This window comes from Aulostomus chinensis, chromosome 7 (genome assembly GCF_037954235.1).
Source record: "Aulostomus chinensis isolate RoL2024-O1b breed Wild chromosome 7, RoL_Achi_v1.0, whole genome shotgun sequence".
In the NCBI taxonomy this organism is placed as follows: Eukaryota; Metazoa; Chordata; class Actinopteri; order Syngnathiformes; family Aulostomidae; genus Aulostomus; species Aulostomus chinensis.
The window spans coordinates 21,056,132-21,078,679 of NC_141326.1; the positions used below are offsets into that span (position 1 = coordinate 21,056,132).

Below are 22,548 nucleotides of genomic sequence, written 5' to 3' on the forward strand. Positions count from 1 at the left end.
TATACTTTCCGCTCAGCTCCTTTGACTGCAAGAGGAACCTTTCATTGAGGAACCGTAGATAATCAGTTCAAACGACTGGAAATAGAGCGACACCCAAGTTGAATGGTTGAACAGCGCCGCCCGGTGGCCGTGCAGATACTGGCAGGGAATACACACGGACTCGGTGGACGGGCTGTCCCGCCCGGAGTTGAAACTTTGGCGGCGTTCTTACCGAGGCGCTCGTTTTGTATTACCAGCAACAGCCAAAGAGGCGGGGCTCTCCAGTGTTTCATTAAAACGGACTTAGACCCCGTTAAGCGACAGACAAGGTGCTTCGAAACGAACGAACAACCGTGACGCAAAGCTTTTTCTTGAAATTCAGCTTTGTGCTTCAGGAAGTAAGTAAGCAGGCAGCTGAGGCCGTGTAGTTGTGAGGAACTGACGTTAAACAGTAAGTAACAGTTTATGAACAGTAAACATGGACAAAGCTAAGTCAAAGAATGCTGACTAACATGCAGCTTTAACAGACATACATGTACCATGTACCAGTCTGCTAGCAATGGCTAACCAGTAGCTAATATTACTGTGACTTCATTGGGATTTCACGTCAGTATCTCACTGTCTCTGATGGTAGACATGTAGGAACGTGTTCTGCGTACATCATGCTGATAGTGAAGCTCCTCCGTGGCCAGTATTCAGGCCAGTCTTGGTCTGGTGTCATATACTGAGTCAATGGAGAGAAGCCGCAGAGACTGCAAAGCCTCCGATGATGAGGAAAGACACAAGTCCAGGCTGGAGGGTGCAGGGATGGACGTGACACCTGCAGGACAGTTGAAGGCTACAGCCAAAGGTGGAGTACCCGATTCCTCTGTGGACATTTTGGCTCATAGATTTTGGGAAGGACTTGTATACCAGGATGAGGAGAAATCCATGGGAAACACTGGATTAACAAGGTCATGTGGAGCTGATTCAGAGCCAGAGAGGGATGTCTTCTCTCGGACTTGCTCCAGCCTCACAGACACCTGTGGTCCCTCCATATCATCATCTTCATCTTCATCAGTCTTGTGTCTGACTCCACCTCTGCCTCCCTCTGTGGAACTCTCATCTGTGTTGACTGATACCAGGCTGACCCTGGATGTGCACCAGGGGGGAGCAGCTGCCCTGGCTCTGCTATGGGAGTCTATACCAGGGCAGCTGAGAGGTCTCCAGTACCTGAGGCTGGGCACTGAGGATAAACCGGGACTGGATGGTGCTCTGGATGTCCTACCCCATCTTACAGAACTACGCTCACTAGCTATTCGAGGTAGTTGCCATGCACAAGTTTTGCTGCTAATGTTTTTTTTTTAAAGATAGTTTCAGTGAATTAGTTAATTGTTTTACTTATTCCTAGCTGTGGTAATAAAAAAGGAATTTAGCTGTAATACTCTCTTTTATACTGTCTTCTCCTTGCTGTCTCTGCTTCTAACTTCATTGTCCTTTTCATTCCAGGACACTGTTTTTATGACCCACAAGGTGAACCCCTGCCTGGCCTCCTCACCTCTTTGCCCACATCCGTTTCCTCCCTTTCCCTCCTGGTGCACCTGGATCTCTCCTTCAACCAGCTCTCGTGCCTCCCGTCCTGCCTGCTCAGTTTACCTGCGCTGTCTTCCTTGCTCCTCTGCCACAACCGCCTCTCAGATTTGCCCCCGCATATAGGCCAGCTGTCCACCCTCACCTACCTCTCGATTTTGGGGAACAAGCTGGTCAGTCTCCCTCCAAGCTTGGGTCAGCTGAAAGCACTACAGACACTTGATATTTCGGATAACCTCCTCAGGGAACTACCTAATGAAATTGGCCATCTGGGAGAGCTTGTTAGGCTGGAATTGTCTCACAACAAGCTGAAGCAGCTACCAGAGACCATGGGTAAGGGTTGTTAACATTCATACTTTGTAGGGGTGCAACGAAGTAGTCGACTCACAAAACGATACGAAATACAAAACAGGGCTCACTATACAAAATACTCACTATACGAAGTAAAGATGAAAGAAAATCAGAAATGCAAAATCAAATATTCTTTATTTTCCTCCTTAATATGCAGACCTACAAGTTATTGCTGCATCAGTACCAATTAAAACATTCTTTGCTCTGAAAAACAAAATATTTGATTTTTATATATATATATATGTATATATATATATATGTGTGTGTGTGTGTGTGTGTGTATATATATATATATATATTTATATTTATATTTATATATATATATATCACGTTGCCTTGTCTTTTACATGGGAAGCCAAAATAAACCCACACAACTGATTTGTTTGATGAATGAGCGTCCGCTACTTGTTCAACCTCGTCTTCCTCCAGTTAGAAATAATTGTTTCTCTTCTTCTTTTTCTTTTATGGTGTTGCTGCAGTGTTCTTGTTCCTCTTATAAAATATGTGTATACAGTAGGCGAGAGGGTCAAAAATCATCACTGTTAGTGGTGCGCAGCGCCGCTTCACTTTTTTTTTTAACATCGCTTTTTATTTTGTGTGTCTTTTTTCGTCATTTTTTTATTTCGCGAAATTTTGTGACGCGAAATTTCGTAACACACCTACTATTTTATGTAAAGGAAAATATAGTATTGATATAAAACTGGCATCTTTGTGGTGCAGGTTCCCTCCTCTCCCTGAGGGAGCTTGTCGTCTATAGCAACGACCTACACCACATCCCACATTGTCTGAGCAATCTGCCCCTGCTTAAAATGGATGTGCGGGACAATCCTATGGGACGACCTCCAACCCCTCCTCCTCTCCCTCCTACACCTGGTGAGCAGGGGAATTGACTGGTTCTTAAATGACTTTTTGTGTATTGACAGCAGATACATCATTCACGTGCTGTTAACTCTCTGTTACATAACTGTTTCCTCAGCAGAACGGGCAGAAACAAATATTCCGCAGTTGCACCTTGGATTTAATCAGCACAGGTACAGCATGGAAAGGTTTTCCACATCTCTCTCTGACGATTCACATTTGAAGGGCTTCTGACAAGATTATTATCATTATTAAAAATGTCATACCCCATCTCAGTTTCAGTGTTTCGTCTGCTGGATGTCATGTGTTTCTCCCAGGGGGGGCGGAGCTGCTGTTCCCCCCCGGCTGCCTGGTGACAAACACAAGACTGGAGTGGGTTGAGAGAAGGCCAGAAAAGAAGTGGGTGTGGCTTGAGGAGCATGACATCCTATTGAGTCGGCCACTAGAGCTTCGTCCCCATGGAGTTACATTTCTAAAGGTACATTCTTGACTGTTGGCTATTCATGAACACTTGTTTTCATCTCTAACCTGTAAATGGCAATATTTGTTTCAGTGTGAAGTATTGAACTTTTAGATCTTAGGTTATTTCATCTGGATTAGTTGTAATTCCTTTAGGTAATTGTACTTAAACTGTTAAATCTTTGCAGCCAGTGGAGGTGTGTGTGCCGCACCATCGGGCTAAAAGAAGGGAGGTGGTGGTTCGGCGCTTTGATGGACAGTCGTGGAGCACTCTGCCTACTGTTCTGAGGAGGGGAAGTGAGGGCCACAGCAGTCACCCTGGGGGACGTCCAGCCAGGGTAAAGACATACTGCTCATACAACTGCAAAACGCTATTATTTGGGCTGTATATTTTGTTTTTTATATATTTTTGTTTTAAATCTGTCTAATTTTGCCTTTAAGTTTGTGTTGAAAGTATTCCTTTCCCTTGTGCACCGGTAGCTGGCCTGCTGCTCGGTGAGCCAGTTCTCTTGGTTCATAGCAGTGTCTCGTCCAGTCAAGGACAGTTGTTCTGTTACACCATCTGGAGCCCTGCTGGTGTCCAGCTCTGACCCTGGAATCAAGCTTCACTTCCCTCCAGATTCCACCATCCAGACCTGCACTGTAACTTTACAGGTAGACACGACATGGCAGATTTTATCAGTGTGGTAGAGGTGGTCAACAAAGCTTCTGGGTTTGCTTCTTTATCTGTAGGTGCTGCAGTTGTCTGTGTCAGAGGTCCGGGCCCTGTGTGGTGATCCTCAGGCCAGCATCAGCCCTCTACTCTGCCTCTCACAGACTCCTAGCATACAGTTCCTGCAGCCAATCAAAGTTCAGATCCCTCTCCCATCAGGAGTCACAGGTACAATATGCATATTAGCACATGTCTAACAGACTTCATTAGCTTGAATTAACTGTCTGTGTCTGCAGGCCATACTGTTGATAGGTCCTGTTTGCATCTGCTTCATGGAGACCCCACCGCCCACACCTGGACGGATATCACCTCACAAGTGTCTCTCTATGTCACCCATTTGTATGCCATTTTCTATATCACACACTTCTCCTGGTAAGATTCATTCATAAAATCTTGTGATGTATCTGTCATATGCACTGCCTGCTGTCGTGTTACATCTTTGTTCTTATCATCACAGGTACTGGCTGTGGTACACGACTCGCCGTTGTGTTAGTGGGGTGGTAAGAAAAGTGTACCAGAGGCTAAAACAGTTTAAAGTCCAGTTCCTTGTCCTCCAACGGAAAACTGATCCTTCGCAAGTGCTGCTACAGTGTTTACCTGCTAACAAGGTTTGTTATTCTCCTCGCTGCTTTTGCTTGACCTAACCCTGACCCCTGAGGGCTTTGCTTTATTTTGCCTTTAATCCAGCCTCCCCTAATCAACTCCCGACCCTCTGGCCCCATCCCTTAAAATATCCTTTCCGATGGGAAAACCCCCAAGTTGTAGTATTGGTAGTGAAGTTGAAGGGGACACGATGCAAGTTAGATGCCACAAATGTGAAGAGGCACAGTCATCTCTCATATTACAGTTAAAACATCCATTTTCTGCTATTTAATATAATAATAAGTGTGCATGACCGTGAAGGCAGAGTTGCATCTCGCAAGGCCAAATGTGGCACCTAAGATTATGAGCTATGAGGTGCTGCAATCAGTAATACCGCCACGATCACATGTTGAAAACATATATACACAAATGGCTGGATTTACCAGGCAGTGCAGTTTTGTTTGCAGTTCAAAAACAGAGCCGACAGGAGTGACCGGAGGGGGAAGAGTATTTTAAAGCCAAAATGAGATGTCAAAGTCTGTGTCCGAAGTCCTGTGGGGATCATTCTGACTCTGAGAAGTGAATTAACATATGCAGAGCCAGTGTCAGTGGTGCCTCAGCCTCCACCCGGTTCCCTCAGTAGTGGGTCTGAGTGCCATGATGAGGTTTTTCTTTTTTGCATAGACGCTAATGTGTCACTGTGATGGTTCCTGCCCAGGTGGAGGGCAGGGTTCAGTCCCTGTCAGAGCAATATGATGGACCCCAGCCTTCAGAACTCTGTGAATTGCTAGAAGGAGAGCAGTTTTTCGCCGGCTTTGAGAGGGGCTTAGATATCAGCACAGGTCTGAAGTCCTCTTTAAAACTCTATCTTAAATAAATATTTTGCCTGCTTCCTATCAAAGTCTTATCATGTGTTTTTTTGCAATAAATGTAGGTTGTTTTTTTGTTTTTTTTGTAATAGCTTTTTGTTTCAAGTGGTGAGATGATATTTTCTGTGTGACCCAGACAGGCCAGATTGTGTTGGGGGAAGACTGTGTTTCGTGTTCTACTCCAGCCTGAAGAATCTGAAAGAAGTTTACATCTCTCCAGCTCAGGGTCACAAGGGGCCTGTGAGGGGACAAGTAAGAAATACAAAGGACCCAAGAAAGCTGCGTTGCTGAATAATTCTCGTCCATATTTTCAGTTTTTTACGCATACAATCATACATTTATATAGAGGCCTTTTTTCTTATCAATAGAAGCCCTTGTGCATGATAATCCAATCCAGTCTAATTCTGTAATGCCTGCTATCTATTTTTTTAATGGTGCCAAAGGATTTGGATTTCTCATATTTTTAGATCCTCTATAGTATATAACAGTGTTTCAGAAAATTTTAGAAAAATCCCTCAACATAATGCAGTTCAAAATAACTTATGTAAAGAAAATCAAACCAATATATGTAAGATAGTGATTATTTGTAAGGTAGTAGATATTTATAATACTGCAGGGTTTATAAAAAAGATAAAAGCAACTGTTCAGTGCAACTGCTTGACTGAGTGTCAGTTTATCATGACCTTTGCTCCTAAACACCATCCTGACAATATGCTTTGTACTCCTATTTCAGGTATCCTTTTATAGAGGGGAGATTCCCAGCAATGTGCCAGAGGAAGCAGTCAAACAGAGGAAAGGACACGACAACCAGTGGCTTGCAACTTTAGTACTAAGACTTCCTGTCAGTTGAAGTCACAGATCTCATATTTTATCATTATCTTAAACGATCAGATATAGATTTCTGTGTAGATCATATGCGGCCATATAAATCTGTTTTTGTCTTAAAGTAACATGCCAACTTTTTTGGGGCCCCCGTAGACTAGCTGACCGCAAGTTAGCTTAGCACAGTGAATGGCAGTGCGAGGGCTACGTATGTGGCACACATCTGTCAAAGTCTCAGATCGTCTTTGCCTGCAGTAGATCACGGGTTGTGAAAAACATTTGCAATAACGGCCCAAAATTGGGAGATAATGTAATTTTAGAGTTGGGCTCATAGCTGGAGTCACTCACTTACTGGGAACAGTGATTTGAACCAAACACATTTGTTGCTGGCTAGAGGAGCAACTGCTACTACTCATGATGGTCGACTGTATCAGTAGGATGAGGAGGAATACTTCTGGACAAACAGAGATCCTGAACTTGATCTGTTTGAACCAGAGTACACGACTGAGCACGCAATATGGACGTATGCTAACCTCCCCATCTACCGCCATTCATTGCGCTCTAGAAGGGGTTGCAAATGAGTATATTTCCAAAGAAGCTGGCATGTTCCTTTTGATATGTTGGATGGTGTCTTTCCATGGCTTAGAGATAAAAATGTGCAAATCAAGCAATTTATTATTTGCTTATTTTTCACCCACAAATAACTTCAAAACATGATGGGAAACACTGCAAATTACGCCTCCACTCTGCTCTTCCTCTGGTAGGCTCTAAATTCAGAGAACAAGTACATCATGGAGGAGCTCAAGTATCCTCCACTGAACCTGGGTGACCCTGAGAGCGGCTACCTGACTGAAGCCAATCTGCTGTCAATATCTCTTCAAATAGGACAGGACTGGCGCATTATCGGCATCAATCTTGGTTTGAGCTACCAGGAGTTAGACCGCATACAGTACAAATACAGGTCGGTGTTACAAACATGTCATGCTCAGTCACAGTTACTTAACGGAAAGCAAAAATATTAGTAATTCACTGGTTGTGATATTTTCAGGTTTATTTTACCAGACTGTCTCTAAATTTCTGTCTAAAACGAGTGCATTTATGTTCAGTGTTTTAGGGACAAAATTTGTTTTGAATCTTGACATGAATATCAGAAAATACCATTGCTGTGCTACATAACAATGGGCTAATGGGAAAGTACAGCACTAAACAAATGTTAAAATGGAAATTTACTAAATATAGAATCCCATCATTGCCCTAATCTGACCTCCTTAATCCAGACTAAAACAAAATGTGTAATCCTTCCAATGAAAATTTAGCTGAAACTGTAAATTTCCAGTTTTGAAAAATCTCTAGATGAATAAATGTTGTTACTGTGTGCACAGGCAACTCTCTGAGGAGAACAAGATCTAACGTGACTGAAAGGGAACTGCAGTGGGAGTGAAATAGAAGAGAATTTTGATTGTTTTAATCTGCACTGTCAGACATCACTAAGCCATCTGGGACACTGCAGGAGATTACACACAGGCTGATGCTCATCTGGCCCTCCCCCTGCTCCTCACGCTCTCATGACGCATCCTGGAGGCGCACAGCAGAAGAAAACTGCAGGATGTAATAACATAGAGCATGCTGATTTATGTAGTAGAGATGGAAAAAGCTCAGTAAATGTGGTCCTGAAGACACAAGCGGTGTATATGAATAGTTTTTATTTTAGGGCTCGGTATTAAATTGTTCTATCCCACAGCTACCGTTCTTGATTATTTGATTATTAGCTCCTCCAAGGAGGTAACGTGACTACTGGTGTCTGTTTGTTTTATAGCAGGATGTTTCAAAAACCAATGGACAGATGTTGTGAAAAGAAATGAAATTTTACACATAGCAAATGATAAATGCTTGGAGGCAATCTGGGTCAAATTGTAGATCCTTTAGACTGGTATGAGTCATTGGGAGGATGCAGTTATTAGTGGTATTTTTCTGGTTGCGTCAGACAATTTTTGATCTAAATCCTTGAGTCACTCTGAAATGGTTGAAGGTGATCTGGATTTGGCGGAAGGATACCTTCTGTTATTACTATATCGTCTGCTCTCCTTACCAGGGACAACCTGGGAGCTCTGGTGCTGGACATGCTGTTCCATTGGGCCCGGGGACAGAGCACTGCTGGTCCTGGGGCCGTGTTGAGGTTGGTGGCGGCCATGATCGAAAGCGGCAGGAGAGACCTTGCAGAGGAAATTGAGGACATTGTGGATCTTGGAAGGAGAAAATACACAGAGTCACTGAGGAGAGTGGGCCTGGAAGCAGAGCCCCCCCACCTCGGTGAAGCCCACGACGAGCTGGGAGCAGATGGCTGACACTTTACCACCATGTTTGTTTACATTGAGCCACCATCATCATCTCATCCTGAGCACCTGGACAGGCTCTTGTCTGCTCGTGGCACATTTTTTTTAAACAAACTGCTTCTAGATGACACACATTCCACTTTAAAAACTGTTCATTTTTTTCGACTAAATATACAGAATTTAAGCCCCTGAAACACAAATATATTTGACACGATTATTAGATTACAAAAGAATTCGAAAACAGTGAATGAAAATGAAACAGTTTTATGTAAAATATGAGATTTATCAAAAATAATTTATTTTCTCAGAAAGACATATTTAACATATTGTATAATTCATCATTTTGATATGGTTGTACATCCAATCAGTGTCTTACTTCAGCTTAAGATACCACTGTTGCTATTTATTTAAAAAAAAAATACTGCATATATTTTATTTTTCCTGACCGGCAGGCAGTGTTTGACTTGTGAGGTTTTCACCGTAATCAGCCAGGACACGGGTGATGGGCTGAGCAAACACTGGCAGCTGTGTGGCTGTCTCAGGAGGGCTGAATGATGTATACAGAAGGTGCGAGAGGAGGCCGTTTTATGGCTGATTAAATTTTCTCTTTGTGTGCCTTTAGTCACCTGGAAGCTCCAGAGTAATCTCAGAGAACACACATTTCAATATATGTTTTTTTTAACTTTGTAGTAAAACTTAAAATGAAATGTCACCTGTTTTTTTTGTCTAAACTTCCGGTTGTGAGTCATTTATTGTTGTGTACTTTTACTGTCATGGTTTTTCTGTTTGGGTGTTCAAGGTCATGAGATTGAGGTAAATCGTGACGATGACGCAGCCCTCCTTTTTTTTTCTAACTCTGTTGCTGCACTCCCACTATACGCCACTAGAGGGCCCTTTGAATCTGCTCTCTTTATCCCAGTGCTCCTCCATCGCCTCCCTCCCTGGCTGCCTGCACTCACACCTCCTTCACCTCCCTTCCCTGGACTCCAGTGCTAGTAACACCGGTAGGTTAGCCGCTGTCCGTCTGTCAGACCAACATTAACAGTGTACATGCTTTGATTTTACGTTACAACCGTACCGGAGGGGACAACGGAAACGGCTCGTCGTGGTATGTATATAACGGGGATACAGAATCTGGCGGGTGTCTCAATTCAGAAAATATGAAGCTTTTAATAATCTACCTGTGAAAAACATAACGTCGTCATATACTTACTGTCTTATTTGATAAATGGGGATAACTCAACATGTCAAGCTAGCATGGTTTAGCCCGGTGTTTCATACGGTGCTGCAGCAAATCATTTTCCGTTATGTGGCGCGAGCCGAGCATGTTGATGACATGATTGGTGGCGAGATGTTACACGGTGCTGGATAAATTCACCTCGCTGGCGTCATTTATCAACCACGAATGAGTAACCGTGATAATACCCGGTGGAACATTTTATCCCTTAAAAAAAAATCAACGAGGCTTTTTGCACAGGCGCTAGCATGTGAAGCTGTAGAGAAATATTATTTTAGCCCTTGATTGTAGGAGAATTTTACAGCCCTCTGGATGTTTTCGCGGAATATTCCGGAGATCTACGAGGGGCCGCAGACCGCCGCCGGTCCACAGTAGTGAGGCTGTAGAGTGTTATGTGGGCAGAGGTGTCGTGTCCTGGAGAGTGAGCCATTTAAACTGTACCCACCTCCCTTTTCATTGGTAGAGGAACGTGAAGCTACCCGCCAATTAGACAGACATACCGGGGCCAAAGTCGTGATCCAGTGAGGTTCCATTACACTGAAGCAAATATAATATTGAAACGGTAACTGAAGGCACAAAACCTGCAGTGATGTATTCTTTGAAATCTCTTCTCACCATCAGCAGGATGTTATTTATGTTGTTATGAGGCCAAGCAGCCGGGTGAAGTATTCCTGCAGCCTTGAAATTATTGATGAGGCATTCACTTGGGGGTGTAGGGTGACGTCCGATGCATCTTCACCCTCAGTGTTGCACCTTTGTGGCTGTGTTGTTGAAATGAGAGCTGGAAGACTTCAAGGGGTCGTGTTTAACGCCCCTTTTCCAGTCTAATATTTTCATTTTAGTGGTTTATTTATTGTTATTAACTTGTATCCATGATCATAAAGCTCCTACTGTAGTTGCACACGCTATTACTTCAGCCACTTTGTCAGTAACAGGCAGCTGCCCACCCACTCCAAAAAGACCACTCTGTGATTCACCAGATGCAAAGAGTGTGTCACACCCCTGTAAATAACCAGAGTTTCAGAAGTAGCCCCAAATTAAAAGGTGGAGTATGCACTCAGAAACATACAGGGGCGGTTCCAATTTTAATGAAGCCCCTTGTGATGCGTTAAGGGGCATTAAATCTGAACAGCTCATGAATTTGAGAGCTTACACAGTGAGCCAGCCTCCATCAGAAGAACCCGGTTTACTTATGTCACAGTTTGTGTGTTAATAGGCACATCAGTGACCCAAATATATATGAACAAGTACTGAAAAAGAGGTTGTTGGTTTTTTTAATTATGGCCCCTTAAATGAATTAGCCAACTGAAAGAAAATGAATGACCATTTTTTTAGCTGAATGATCCTTTCAGTCACTTTCTTCCAGTAACATTCATTTTCACCTAAAAATGTCATAATGAGGCACCAATGTAAGCGGTTGCTCATTTAGGAAAGTCTTTGGGTTTCAGACTGATGGATGGGTTGAAGAAGAGCATATCACACTGGGCTCTGGGAAGTTATCCATCCAAGTCCATCCATTCATCCATTTTCTATACTGCTTATCTGTTAAGGGTCGCGGGGGGGGGGGGGGGGGGGAGCTGGAGCCTATCCCAGCTGACATTGGGCGAGAGGTGAAGTACAATTTGTGGATGATTATTTGTGAAAATAATCAATAGAGTCGATGATGATGAAAATGCTTTGGATTTGTGATTTTGAAAAAAAATTATGCCAGTGACATGTCAACATTATCATGCATTCCTAAAAATAATCCATCCATCCATTTTCTACCACTTATCCTGTTAGGGTTTGTGGGGGGGGGGGGGGGGGGGGGCTGGAGCCTATCCCAGCAGCTTTTGGGCATGAGGCTGGGTTCACACACACATATAGACAGACAACCACTCACACTCACACCTACGGTCAATTTAGAGTATCAATCAGCCTCGTCCCCTCTTGATGTCTTGGACTGTGGGAGGAAGCTGGAGTACCAGAGAGAACCCACACAGGAACAGGGAGAACATGGAGACTCCACACAGAAAGATCCTGTGCTGGAGCCGGGACTCGAACCCAGAGCCTTCTTTCTGTGACGCGACAGTGCAAACCACTGCACCACCGTGCACCGCCCTAAAAATAATCGTTCATTCAAACTCTTGTGGAAAACCACTCTCATTCAGTAGAAAACAACCTTGCGCTCTTGTTCTGATTTGCATACAGCACAACAAGTTCTCAGCATTCATTGAGAGGATGTAAAAATCCCAGAGGCAATGACAACTAAATATCACGGGTACACGTGTTCAGGGTGGAAATGAGCAGTGGTGGTAGGATGATGCTATGCTGCTGTCAGTGTCATCCAAGGCCTTACTGTAATCTGCAAAGTGAAACCAGATGCATGAATGCTGCAGTTGTCTGAGGGTTGCTATTATTTCCCCATCAAGGCTGAAGGAAAGTGGAGAAGCAGGCGAGACAGAGGGGATACAAGAGAAAAAGCCCCAGGTGATAGAAGAAACCAGGCCACCGAGGTTACCTCTGATGTTAGATAGTAGAGTGACTGAACTCTACACCAGCTCCTCACACAGAGGAGACATTTTTCTCTCCCAGAAAGCTAAAGTCTCGATTTCTGCTCCACAGCATCCAATTAGAACAATGTGTAATTGTCCAAGTTTAATGGCTGCACCATGAACTCAAAGCACCTGTAGCGGAAAAATGCTCTGCTGTGCCCAGATCACAACTCTCACGCTACTGCTGGTAAAAGGAGATTGCAAGCGTGCTTTCATGAGTAGGTATTATAGGTTTATAATCCCGATGCTGAGGGGAAGGAGGACCAGTAATCAGATTTATCTGTGACACCAGAAATTTCATCCCTTGTTTCCGCTGTGCTGCCCCAAAATAGGCTGCGTCTTATAAATAATCATAGAAAAAGCACCAGCTGTCGGGCCGACAGTGAAAGCCAGCAGATATACAGCTGTCAGTGAAAAATAGTGACGTAGCATAAGGTTGTTGTAGCCATGGAGATATTAAGTAATACTTACTAATTAAAATTTAATTAGACAATGGTGCCTCTAGAGGGAATGTAAAAGCAGACAGATTTATAATAGATCTGTCTGGCCTCTGTGCTCTCGCAGCTCAGTGCAGTATTTGAGATCTGATTGTAAAAACTCATCAGAAGGTGACTGAAATGCGCCTCAGTAGAATTCCTCTGCTGGACTTGTGATCAAATCAGTTCATGGGAGACAGATGGTCTGGTATCTAAGCTGTTGGTCGGGGCCATGACATTTTTCTCTTTCTTCGCTGTCTTTTCAACAGTCACGTGAGCAGAGTGCTGACAGGGTTTTGTCACTTCCCCTTATCGTTCAGCAAAACCTCTGTCAACAAGTCAGATTGCCTTTAATTCCTGACGGCAGAAGAGGAGGTGTGACGGATAAGGTATGATTTGAATGAGTGGTTATGTAATTAGAATGTGAGTGAATGAACTGAGGTGTATTTCTCTTGTATCTGTAGGATGTCTGTGTAGGTTCTCATTCATCCAGGTCATCGTAGATCGAAGCGAAGTAAAATCTGGTCAACTGGACGTAAGTTTATCTTGAAGACGTTTCACCTCTCATCTGAGAGGCGAACTGAAGAAGCCTCTCGGATGAGAGGTGAAACGTCTTCAAGATAAACTTACGTCCAGTTGACCAGATTTTACTTCGCTTCGATCTTGTATCTGTAGTTTTTCAATGGAACATGAATCAGAGGTGAGCAAAAGAAGTGTACGTCTCAGCATCCCTTCTTCTCTTTTTTACACCAACTCTGATCAGTTTGCTCTCCTTTTGAACCTTATAAACATCCATTCATCCATTTTCTATACTCTTTATCCGTTAAGGGTCGCGGTTGGGCTGGAGCCTATCCCAACTGACATGGGGCGAGAGGCGGGGTTCACCTTGGACGGGTCGCCGTATAAACACGTTGCAAAATGTACACAAGGCAAACAGTTTATTACTTCAAATTATCTCATGAATTTGTATTGAACCAGTCTAGGTGTTAGGAACGTTTTGTTCCTCCTCTGCTTTTAATTATATTTAGTAATACTGTCTGTGTTATTACACTGCAGGTACCATGGTACTCATAAATGGTGTATTAATAATTATATTGATTAAACCTGAACGTATTTAACATGAAACATTGCCCCTGAACAAAAAACTCCTCACTAATGTCGTTTATGTATTACTAAGTTTATACTATATATATATATATATATATATATATATATATATATATATATTGTTGTTTACAAATTGTTTTATTATTCAAGGTCAACCATGTCACCTAATATATGAGACACTGTAACGTTAAAACACTAGAGACCCCTAGTGGCAGAATTGATTTGCTTTGCTTTGCTTCTTCATATTTATTACAAATCTTGACTTGGATTCGAAGGAAGAACTGGTTGGGGTTTGAATGTCAAAGGTCAAAGTTCAGGGTCACTGTGATGGCACAAAACACGTTTCTGGCGCATGTTTATGACAGCATTTCACACAAACATCTAACGGCATGAAATGATGAAGCAACTACATTTCAAATGTGAAAAGTCAAAGGTCTGACGCATTCTGCCTACCACACCCCAGGCCCTGGACGTAAACTAGTCGTCAGAGGAAAATGGTCGTGTGGTAATTCTAATTCAGCTGGAAATGATGAACAAGGGTCAGAACAGATGTGTTATCTATCGCAGTTGGTGCCGCTTTAGTAGATGTTTATCAAATACGTGTGTGTATGTGGGGGGGGGGGGTGAGTTTGTTAGTTCAAGGTTCTGCATTGTTGCACAATCTCCGTGTGTATTGTTTACTCGTCAGTGCTTATCTGCTTTAGGTGGACTAACTCAAAATATGACCTCTGCACAAATATGTGAGGGATGTTTCAAGTTACTTTTAGCTAAAGAATTGTTTTCATTTTTGTCAAATCAGATGTTACTCCTGTCAGATATTTGATAAAGAATGTCAGCTTGACTGTTCTCGTTGAGTTCTCGTACTCCTGGACGGATGCACTTGTGTGAAAAAATAGCAGTTTCTGGACAGTTTGTTATTCTTCTCAGAAGGAATTCCTCAGAGATTTTGCTGGCAAGTGATGCCAGTGTGGCTGTGGACACTGAGGCTAGTTGTTTCCTTACAGACTCCAATTGTCATGACAGGACGAGCACAGCCGGGCTTAGACTGTAGGCCATACAGTGATGCACACAGAGCTGTACGATGTGGAAATAAAGCGGACGGGCGAAGCCGCAGGCGCGTTTAAGAAGAAGGGAGATGTCTTTGATGGACGAGTGCACTGCCGCTTTACAAGCCTGGACAGTTCAATAGTTCTCTATAATTCATGAAAAGAGTTAAGAGAGGAGCAAGAAGGCAGGTTTAACAATGGAGAAGTTATAGACAGGAAACGGGGAAACAATGGTAGCAAGAAGAAAGGTCAGTGTTACTGCTGGGTGAAAAAATGGAGAATGACGGAGGTGGACTATGTGGTCTGCTGTATGAGGAGTGCACCCAGTCCACAGAGAGGCTGCAGGCTGACCTGCTCTAACCCTCTTCTCCTCCCCTCCTGTCTCCTCCCCCCTCCTGTCTCCTCCGCCTCTGGAGCAGCCGGCAGGGGCCTCGAGTCGCCCATCCAAGCTAAACACACCAGGCCACAGCTGCATTCACAGTTATCAGGAACCTCCGTTGCTCAGTCTCTTCAAACAGAAGGGGAGGTATTAGTGACGTCCACCTACTGGGGGTGGTGGTGGGGGGGGGGGGTGGGTGAGTGTACACATGTGTACCTTGTTAAGAAACCCACCAGTCAGCAAGGATCTGAGGGGGAAAGCTGTGTTTAAAAGTTGTGACTCGTGACTGAGGGAAATGTTGGGGGGAGGGCCTGTGCGGAGGAAAGAGGAGGAGGCGGGCTGCCCTTGCTGAGCCTGCCTGTGATTGGTGGATCGAGGGGGTGGAGAGAATGAAAAGGGAAATGAGAAGCATCACACTGAGGGTAAACTGTACCAAAAACAGGGAGATCATCTACATCAAGCATATTTCATCTGTTTGCTCAAAGTGATTGTTTGTGCAAGCAGGGGAAAGACAGCGGCACATGTAAATGCGTGTGGTTTCACAACGAAAGAGCGTATGCATAAAACACGAGTGTTCAAGGGCACGAAGTGCAGACGTTCCCGTGGTGATAGGTTTGTTTCACAAGAAGGCAACCTCTGGACGGTGAGGACTAAAGCCTTTTATTGTTGCCACACAGGGCTTCACTACTGCAGAGCTCCTGTCTGGTAGACTTGACGTCTGAGGTTTTAGATGAGGAAGAGAGAGATTTGCTGTAATTAGAGCAGTGCTGGCCATCAACGGTAGGGTCACGCAATTTGTTGACAAAAATGACAAATATTTGTCAAATTAATGCTTCCATCAAACAAACCAATCCAGTTGTCTTCGCATATATTATTTGTCAGATTGTTTTGATCATTCTTCTGTGGAGTATTATCAGTAGTCGGCTGTGATTTTAATTCAGGGGCCTGCTGATAAAGGATTTTGGGGGCCGATGCCGCTCCAGTGATCTATTAGCCAATTTTTTGTTTGTTTTTGTTTTTGCTCGTGATCCCTCAAGTATGATTATCAAAGATGGGTCATGGATTATTGCTGCTGTCATAAAACATGGACAGAATGAGATTTTTGAGAAATCATCATTACTAAGTGTATATAATGACTAAATTGTTAGTGGCACAAAGCACGGCAGCTAGAACTGTCTGGTAAGTTCAGACAGATCACTCGTGAAGCAGCCTTCGAAACCAGGCAGTGAGGACACTGGTCTCATATTACAATATTGATACATCGCCCAGCTCTTGTCTGAATTAGTCTTTTAAGTGATTTTTTTTTTCTTGACAGTATTGATTTTGTTTGGAGTTGTTAGATATTTGTGGTAGGCTGAGGTTTAGTACTACTGTACTGTCTCTCATAGCCGACGCCTGTATTTGGTTTGGGTCTCTGTCAGTGCGAAGCCTTCTGCCTTCTAAAGCTATGGAGTGAGATTGAGACAGCAGAGTCTGTGAAAAAGACAAGACAACCCAGCTTTTAAGACTAAACTGCATAATTCACTCTCTGGCTTTCCTCTGACATGTCAAAAGATTCATACAGACATTTTTCTTTTGTTTTCTGAGAAACAAGTCAACAATGTCACTGCAATTTTAAGCATCTGATACTACTATGTCTTGGCTGTTTTTGCAATGTATTTCCTGTGGTGTAACACCGTGTTTTTAGAAGCAATCCGCATTGTTGTTGTTTGAGAAGGAAACATTGCACCATTATAAATTTTGAAATGTACTGATTCTCTATTTTGCTGAAATATCTTTGTATTTCTTTACAGATAAACCATAACTTGGACTGGCAACAAATACAAGGAATAATTGAGTAAAAAACGGAAAATTCCAACATATAATCCTACTTGGCAGCAGCAACCTACTGTACGAACCTAAACCAGAGAAGGACGGCATTCGCAAGGGTCTGGTTCACTGACAGATTGACACTTAGACGAGCCAGGGCTTGAGATAAATGGCTGACAAGCAGATCAGGTAAGGCCAAATGTTTGAAGAAAGTCAAATATTTGGAACAAACACAGCAGTTGCCTCACACACGTCATATTTTGGATTCTTTCTGCGTCATCACCAGTTTGCCTGCCAAATTGATCAATGGGGGGATCGCTGGCCTAATTGGAGTGACCTGTGTGTTTCCCATTGACCTGGCTAAGACCCGCTTGCAAAACCAGCAGAATGGATCTCGCCTTTACACCAGCATGTACGTATGAGTGTCATGAATACTTGTGTATTTTACTTTTACATAAGCGCACATCAGATGTACTTAATACAGCTATTTGTTTCAGGTCAGACTGCCTTATCAAGACCATCCGGTCAGAGGGTTATTTTGGGATGTATAGAGGTATGTTTAATGAGCACTCAGCTCTAGTATTAGGTTCCCAATTGAAGATGCACAGTGAGGTTAGAGACATCAAATACAGGGATCTGTGTCTGGCAATAACCTGGAAAAACCCTCCACTGTCTATCACATAATCCATCCCCTCCCTTTCTTTTCTTTCTCTTCTTTGTGCTTCTGTCTTTTGTGCTTGATGTCCCTTTTTTTTTTTTCATCTCCCAGGAGCGGCGGTTAACTTAACACTAGTCACGCCGGAGAAAGCCATCAAATTGGCTGCCAACGATTTCTTCAGGCATCACCTGTCCAAGGACGGGTAAGGCAGGAGTGTATAGACAAGTTGACTGACACACAGCTGCTCTGCTCGTTCCCAATGTGATTAACTGACATGTTTACTTATATGCAAGGTGACACGTTAGCTGTGTGTAAACACTCCACTCTTCTGTAAACCCCTTAAGGAGCCAAACATTTGTTCAGAGCAGTTTGGTGTAGGAATACAGAATTACTACTTTTCTGTGAGACAGCAGACATCATACCAAAGTTACAAAATTAACTTAACACTATCAGACATTAGCAACCATCATTTGATTGTTGAGCGAGCGAGCACACATTATCCTCCGTGAGTACTGTCTTTATAGATAAACCTGTAGATTCCTTGGCTATCTTTGGCTACAGTGACAGGCATGCAGACTAATGAATGATTGACTTCTCTGGGTCAGCCGCATGTGAATTATTAATCTTCCCTTGTTCCTCACATGTTCTTATAGTGGATAATAATTAGCACAAAAGGCCTATAAAAGATTGCTCATCCTGCTTTTTTTCCCATCCAGAAAACTGACTTTGATCAAAGAGATGCTCGCTGGGTGTGGTGCAGGAACATGCCAGGTGATTTTATGATGTTTCGCCCTAGGCATCTGTTTGTTTCACTGCTGGGGCTTTTGGCTTTACCTATATCAACTCAGTTACAAGCCACCAGGCCTCCACCTTGTCTGTTTTTGCCCAAAGTAGAAACTATAACTACATGCAAATGATTTTTTTTAGCTCCAAAAACATGCTTCAGTCGTGGTTATCTCTGTGACCTTGAGCCTTCCATCATCTACAATGATTTCTCATGGCTAGTATTGCTAATAGTTTATATGGCAGCTGTAGTTATCAGATTATAGGCCACTGAATGTGTGAGTCAGAGGGGAATGCCTGCTGTCAATGAGGGCAAAGGCTTCAAGCCCAAGAAATGTGATTAGATTAAGAGTAGCAGATCTTCGGATTAAGATTGCAGCTGAGAACATGTCCATCTCACCCTTAATCCAGTTAACTAGTTACTACTGCTTGGATTACAGAGGAAAACAAGAGTTTACATGTAGCTAATGGATTCCAATAGAATTATGCTGAGCAAACACTGTGTCAAACACACTCACATCTTCTGATTGTCCCAACTCACATTCACACTGAGGGAAACATCCTGCTGTTTAACCTTCAAGTCTAATCAGCAACTTTGTCTCCTTGTAGGTTATTGTCACAACTCCTATGGAGATGTTGAAAATTCAGCTCCAAGATGCTGGACGCATTGGTAAGAAGGAAGAAAATGCTGACGTGTATGATGATAAAATGGAGAAATAAGGGCCTCTTGTGGTCATGTCAGGGATTACAACAGCTTTACCCTCACTCATCTTCCTCCTAGGAATCCAAAATGTCTACCCATATACCAGGAGTGCGTTTGAAAAGTCCCTCCTGTTATCTTGTCTGAACTACTTTTCCTTGACGCTGATGCAAAATGTCATGGGGTCAAGGAAAGATGGGAGGGAGAATTCCCAGAGACTTGCGAACCTCCAAAAATGTGCATCTCAAATATTGACACCACTTGTTTGCAGTCCAAATAAAGACTGACAACTGTGTGACTGAAAAGACTTCATTACCAAGATTGAAATTGAAATAAAATGAACACACTCACTGTCCTGGCCACGCAGATTCATCCAAATTATTTGTGTATGAACGATGGCCATATCTATGCAAGACAGGCATCTGAAATAAAAATCTACAATAACATGCAAGTCATCGGTCATAACTAAATTGAAAAGCATCATTTTGGTGTGGTGTTGACTAACTTACAAAAAATTGTACTGTACTGACACTGCAACATTTATGCGCGAGGCAATGTGGCCAAACATTATTGATGATTTAAATCTCACGACACGCTGGTGTGGGATTCAAACAGCCCAGAGACATTTCCATATCCTCAGTTAGAAACCTTAAAAAGCAAAAAGGACTATTAGAATTCAACATTGTTCTTTCATTGTGTAAATGTTGTATTTCGAGTAAATGGGTTTCTCGTTCTCCATAGCTGCTCAGAGGAAGCTGATGCCAGAGACGGTGGCGGCGGGAACTGTTGAGACCAAGTCCCCAACGGCCATGCAGATCACCAGAGAGTTACTGAGGGAAAAGGGCATTGCTGGGTTATATAAGGGCCTCGGCGCCACATTGCTCAGGTGAGAGTGTTCTGGCAAACATTTGCGAGTGTTGTGGTGAACTTTTTGTTATGACTCACTCTCTCTCTCTCTCTCTTTCTTTTAATAGGGATGTTCCATTCTCCATCATCTACTTCCCTCTTTTTGCCAACCTGAATAACTTTGGAAAACGAGGCGTAGAGGGGCCCGCTCCTTTCTACGTGTCCTTTATTTCGGGCTGCGTAGCTGGGAGCACCGCGGCTGTCGCTGTCAACCCTGTTGATGGTGAGCTGTGGGGCTGTCAGCACTGCTAAAGCTTTGCAAGCACGAAGAATTGATGTTTGTATTCACCTGCACTATTGTGTGTGTCTGTGTGTCTGTGTGGGTGTTTTGCAGTGATAAAGACAAGGCTGCAGTCCCTGAGCCGTGGGAGTACAGAAGACACATACAGTGGAGTGACTGACTGTATCAGGTGACCTCATTATGTCTTTACTGCTACAGCATGTGTGATGCTCTCTGTATCACCACAGTATGATTCTGGTGCTTCATATTATATAATGACCCCCATTTTTTTTTACCCCCCAGAAAAATCCTGCGTAACGAGGGTCCATCAGCCTTTCTGAAGGGGGCCTACTGTCGAGCCTTGGTCATCGCACCTCTCTTCGGCATTGCCCAGGTGGTCTACTTCCTGGGCGTGGGGGAATTTATCCTCAGCTTCTTGCCTCACAAAGAAAATTAAGAAGCACATCCTCTCTGCCTTTCCCTCCCATGATGCATTTCACCAACTGCGTGAGGATTCATCTCATTCTGACAGAAGTTTGTGATCATATTTTTGTGTCATCAGTAATATTTTTATTTGAAATTTGTTACGTTGAATGTCAAAATAATTTAAGAGGGAGCCTTTTTTTTTTTTTTTTTGCCAAGCTGCCTGTGGTGGCACACTAGATTCCAGGAGGCAGGTTCAGCTCGCTCTCTGGATATGAAGCCACAAATATCAGTTTTAGGAATATTGTTTTGTAATTACAACATGTGAACTTCTCTTAAATATGATTGTTTTAAAGTAGACACACTGCCCTCGGTTGCTGCAGTTCTGCATGCTCCTCGCCGGTTTTAAACAGCATTCTCCTATCAATGACTATAGTGATGTAACTGTCAGTGGTGTAATCACCCAAACACATGCACATACCTTACTTAGAAAGATGTTTGGAAACATTAGATTTAACTACTAAAGCTATCTTAGACCCCCCCCCCAACCTCACGTCTTAAAAGATAGTTTGCTTAGATTTAGAGGAACATAAATATCTCTGTTTCAGACAAAGACCCAGGGATTGTGTTAATGTGATACCAGCACACCCCCTTTTTGATCTCTGGTGAGAAGCCACATCCACTTCCTCCAGGCGGGTGTAATGAACTCAGCCATTCAGCTCTAAGAGGACAGTGATTGCCTTGGATTCTAAGTAGATCAGGTTCCATCTGTCATTTGGACAGTGTGAAACATAGCTCTGTACTGTAGTCACACTCTAGACTGATGAGACCATCAAGCTCACATCTTTTAAACTCCATGTAAAGTCACAGAATGCGCCACCGCTGCTAAACAAGCTTTCTGTGGGTTGGAAATTGTCAAACATGTTCCGGCCACACCCCAGTCAGTGATGTCACAGTGGGGGGGGGGGGGGGGGGGGGTTGGGTAGGATGGAAAACACCTGCTGTGACATCACTGATTGGATTGTAGCCAGATGTGAAGCATGCTTTAAAAAGAAAAAAACTCAGTCCAAAGAGAGCAGTGGAGTAGAGTGATTCTTTGTGGATTCAGTTGAAAGCTAAAAAGAAAAGCATCCCAGACAAGGATGCAGGATTCTTAGTATCAGACGCAAGCTGCTGAGGCCTCAGTAGTTCAGCCTACCTGTGAGACCTGAGCTGAGGTAGTTAATCTCCCTTCATATTGTTTACAGAAATTTTGTTCCCCTCAATTTAACTTCATATAACATCTCCAAACTTGAATTCAGTGGCAGGACCCAAAGAAAAGCTGATGAAAAACATTTCTTAATATGAAAATCAAACACTTTTTTTTTTTTAAAATAATAAACCAAACATCTCCGCTTTGTTTGCTTTAGAGGTTTTGTTTGCTTTAAGCTGCTTGGGGAAAACGCATCTGCTATATGCACCACAACACTGAAGCCCTGCCATTGGTTTATCTTGCCGGAGATCAAGGTGACTTTGATGTGTATTATCCAATCACATTCCTTCTTTGCTCCCACTCTTCAAGCAGCTCGTCCACCGTTCTGCTGCACTGTAGATACGCCATGCAAATTTGCAATGTATCATCATTTTGTGGGAGTCAGAACTATTTATCTTTATTCCTTTATATGGGCACTATATATTTGTATGTGATGTTTTTTCTGTGTCAGAGTGTCCACCTTAAATATCTTGTACATATACAG

General features: G+C 43.1%; 2 protein-coding genes and 1 long non-coding RNA gene across 5 annotated transcripts; 2 read left to right on the top strand and 1 right to left on the bottom strand.

The window, feature by feature from the left end:
* The first annotated feature begins 356 nt into the window (after positions 1-356).
* On the top strand, positions 357-17,129 carry pidd1 (p53-induced death domain protein 1). Of its 3 annotated transcripts, XM_086209157.1 has the most exons (18): positions 386-430; positions 614-1,282; positions 1,468-1,881; positions 2,620-2,772; positions 2,876-2,930; positions 3,034-3,235; positions 3,405-3,554; positions 3,697-3,870; positions 3,949-4,096; positions 4,165-4,300; positions 4,386-4,536; positions 5,229-5,352; positions 5,516-5,631; positions 6,113-6,220; positions 6,966-7,162; positions 8,294-9,538; positions 13,051-13,170; positions 17,107-17,129. In XM_086209157.1, the coding sequence occupies exons 2-16, from the start codon at positions 712-714 to the stop codon at positions 8,544-8,546; spliced, it is 2,952 nt and encodes a 983-aa protein (XP_086065283.1). In that variant the 5' UTR covers positions 386-430; positions 614-711; the 3' UTR covers positions 8,547-9,538; positions 13,051-13,170; positions 17,107-17,129. The 3 variants fall into 3 exon arrangements, with proteins under 3 accessions (XP_086065282.1, XP_086065284.1, XP_086065283.1); XM_086209156.1 differs by having other exon boundaries at positions 357-1,282; XM_086209158.1 differs by having other exon boundaries at positions 357-1,282; positions 2,879-2,930.
* On the bottom strand, positions 7,282-9,839 carry LOC147259000 (uncharacterized). The gene is made up of 3 exons (XR_015117122.1): positions 9,748-9,839; positions 8,291-8,414; positions 7,282-7,800 (listed from the first exon to the last, which is right to left on the bottom strand). It is a non-coding gene; the product is annotated as an uncharacterized LOC147259000 (long non-coding RNA).
* A 33-nt stretch (positions 17,130-17,162) lies between the features above and the next one.
* Positions 17,163-22,178, top strand: slc25a22a (solute carrier family 25 member 22a). Its single transcript, XM_086209170.1, has 10 exons — positions 17,163-17,311; positions 17,409-17,534; positions 17,620-17,675; positions 17,892-17,982; positions 18,497-18,551; positions 19,173-19,233; positions 20,005-20,149; positions 20,238-20,392; positions 20,504-20,579; positions 20,693-22,178. The coding sequence occupies exons 1-10, from the start codon at positions 17,292-17,294 to the stop codon at positions 20,844-20,846; spliced, it is 939 nt and encodes a 312-aa protein (XP_086065296.1). The 5' UTR covers positions 17,163-17,291; the 3' UTR covers positions 20,847-22,178.
* Positions 22,179-22,548: the final 370 nt, after the last annotated feature.

Bases quoted from the DNA above. Each gene is read 5' to 3' on its own strand.
- pidd1 (XM_086209156.1), top strand. From the start codon at position 712: ATGGAGAGAAGCCGCAGAGACTGCAAAGCCTCCGATGATGAGGAAAGA. The intron at 1,882-2,619 runs GTAAGGGTTGTT...TTTGTGGTGCAG, and splicing joins GCAGCTACCAGAGACCATGG to GTTCCCTCCTCTCCCTGAGG. The intron at 7,163-8,293 runs GTCGGTGTTACA...TCTCCTTACCAG, and splicing joins CGCATACAGTACAAATACAG to GGACAACCTGGGAGCTCTGG.
- slc25a22a (XM_086209170.1), top strand. From the start codon at position 17,292: ATGGCTGACAAGCAGATCAG. The intron at 17,312-17,408 runs GTAAGGCCAAAT...CGTCATCACCAG, and splicing joins ATGGCTGACAAGCAGATCAG to TTTGCCTGCCAAATTGATCA. The intron at 17,676-17,891 runs GTATGTTTAATG...TTCATCTCCCAG, and splicing joins TTATTTTGGGATGTATAGAG to GAGCGGCGGTTAACTTAACA.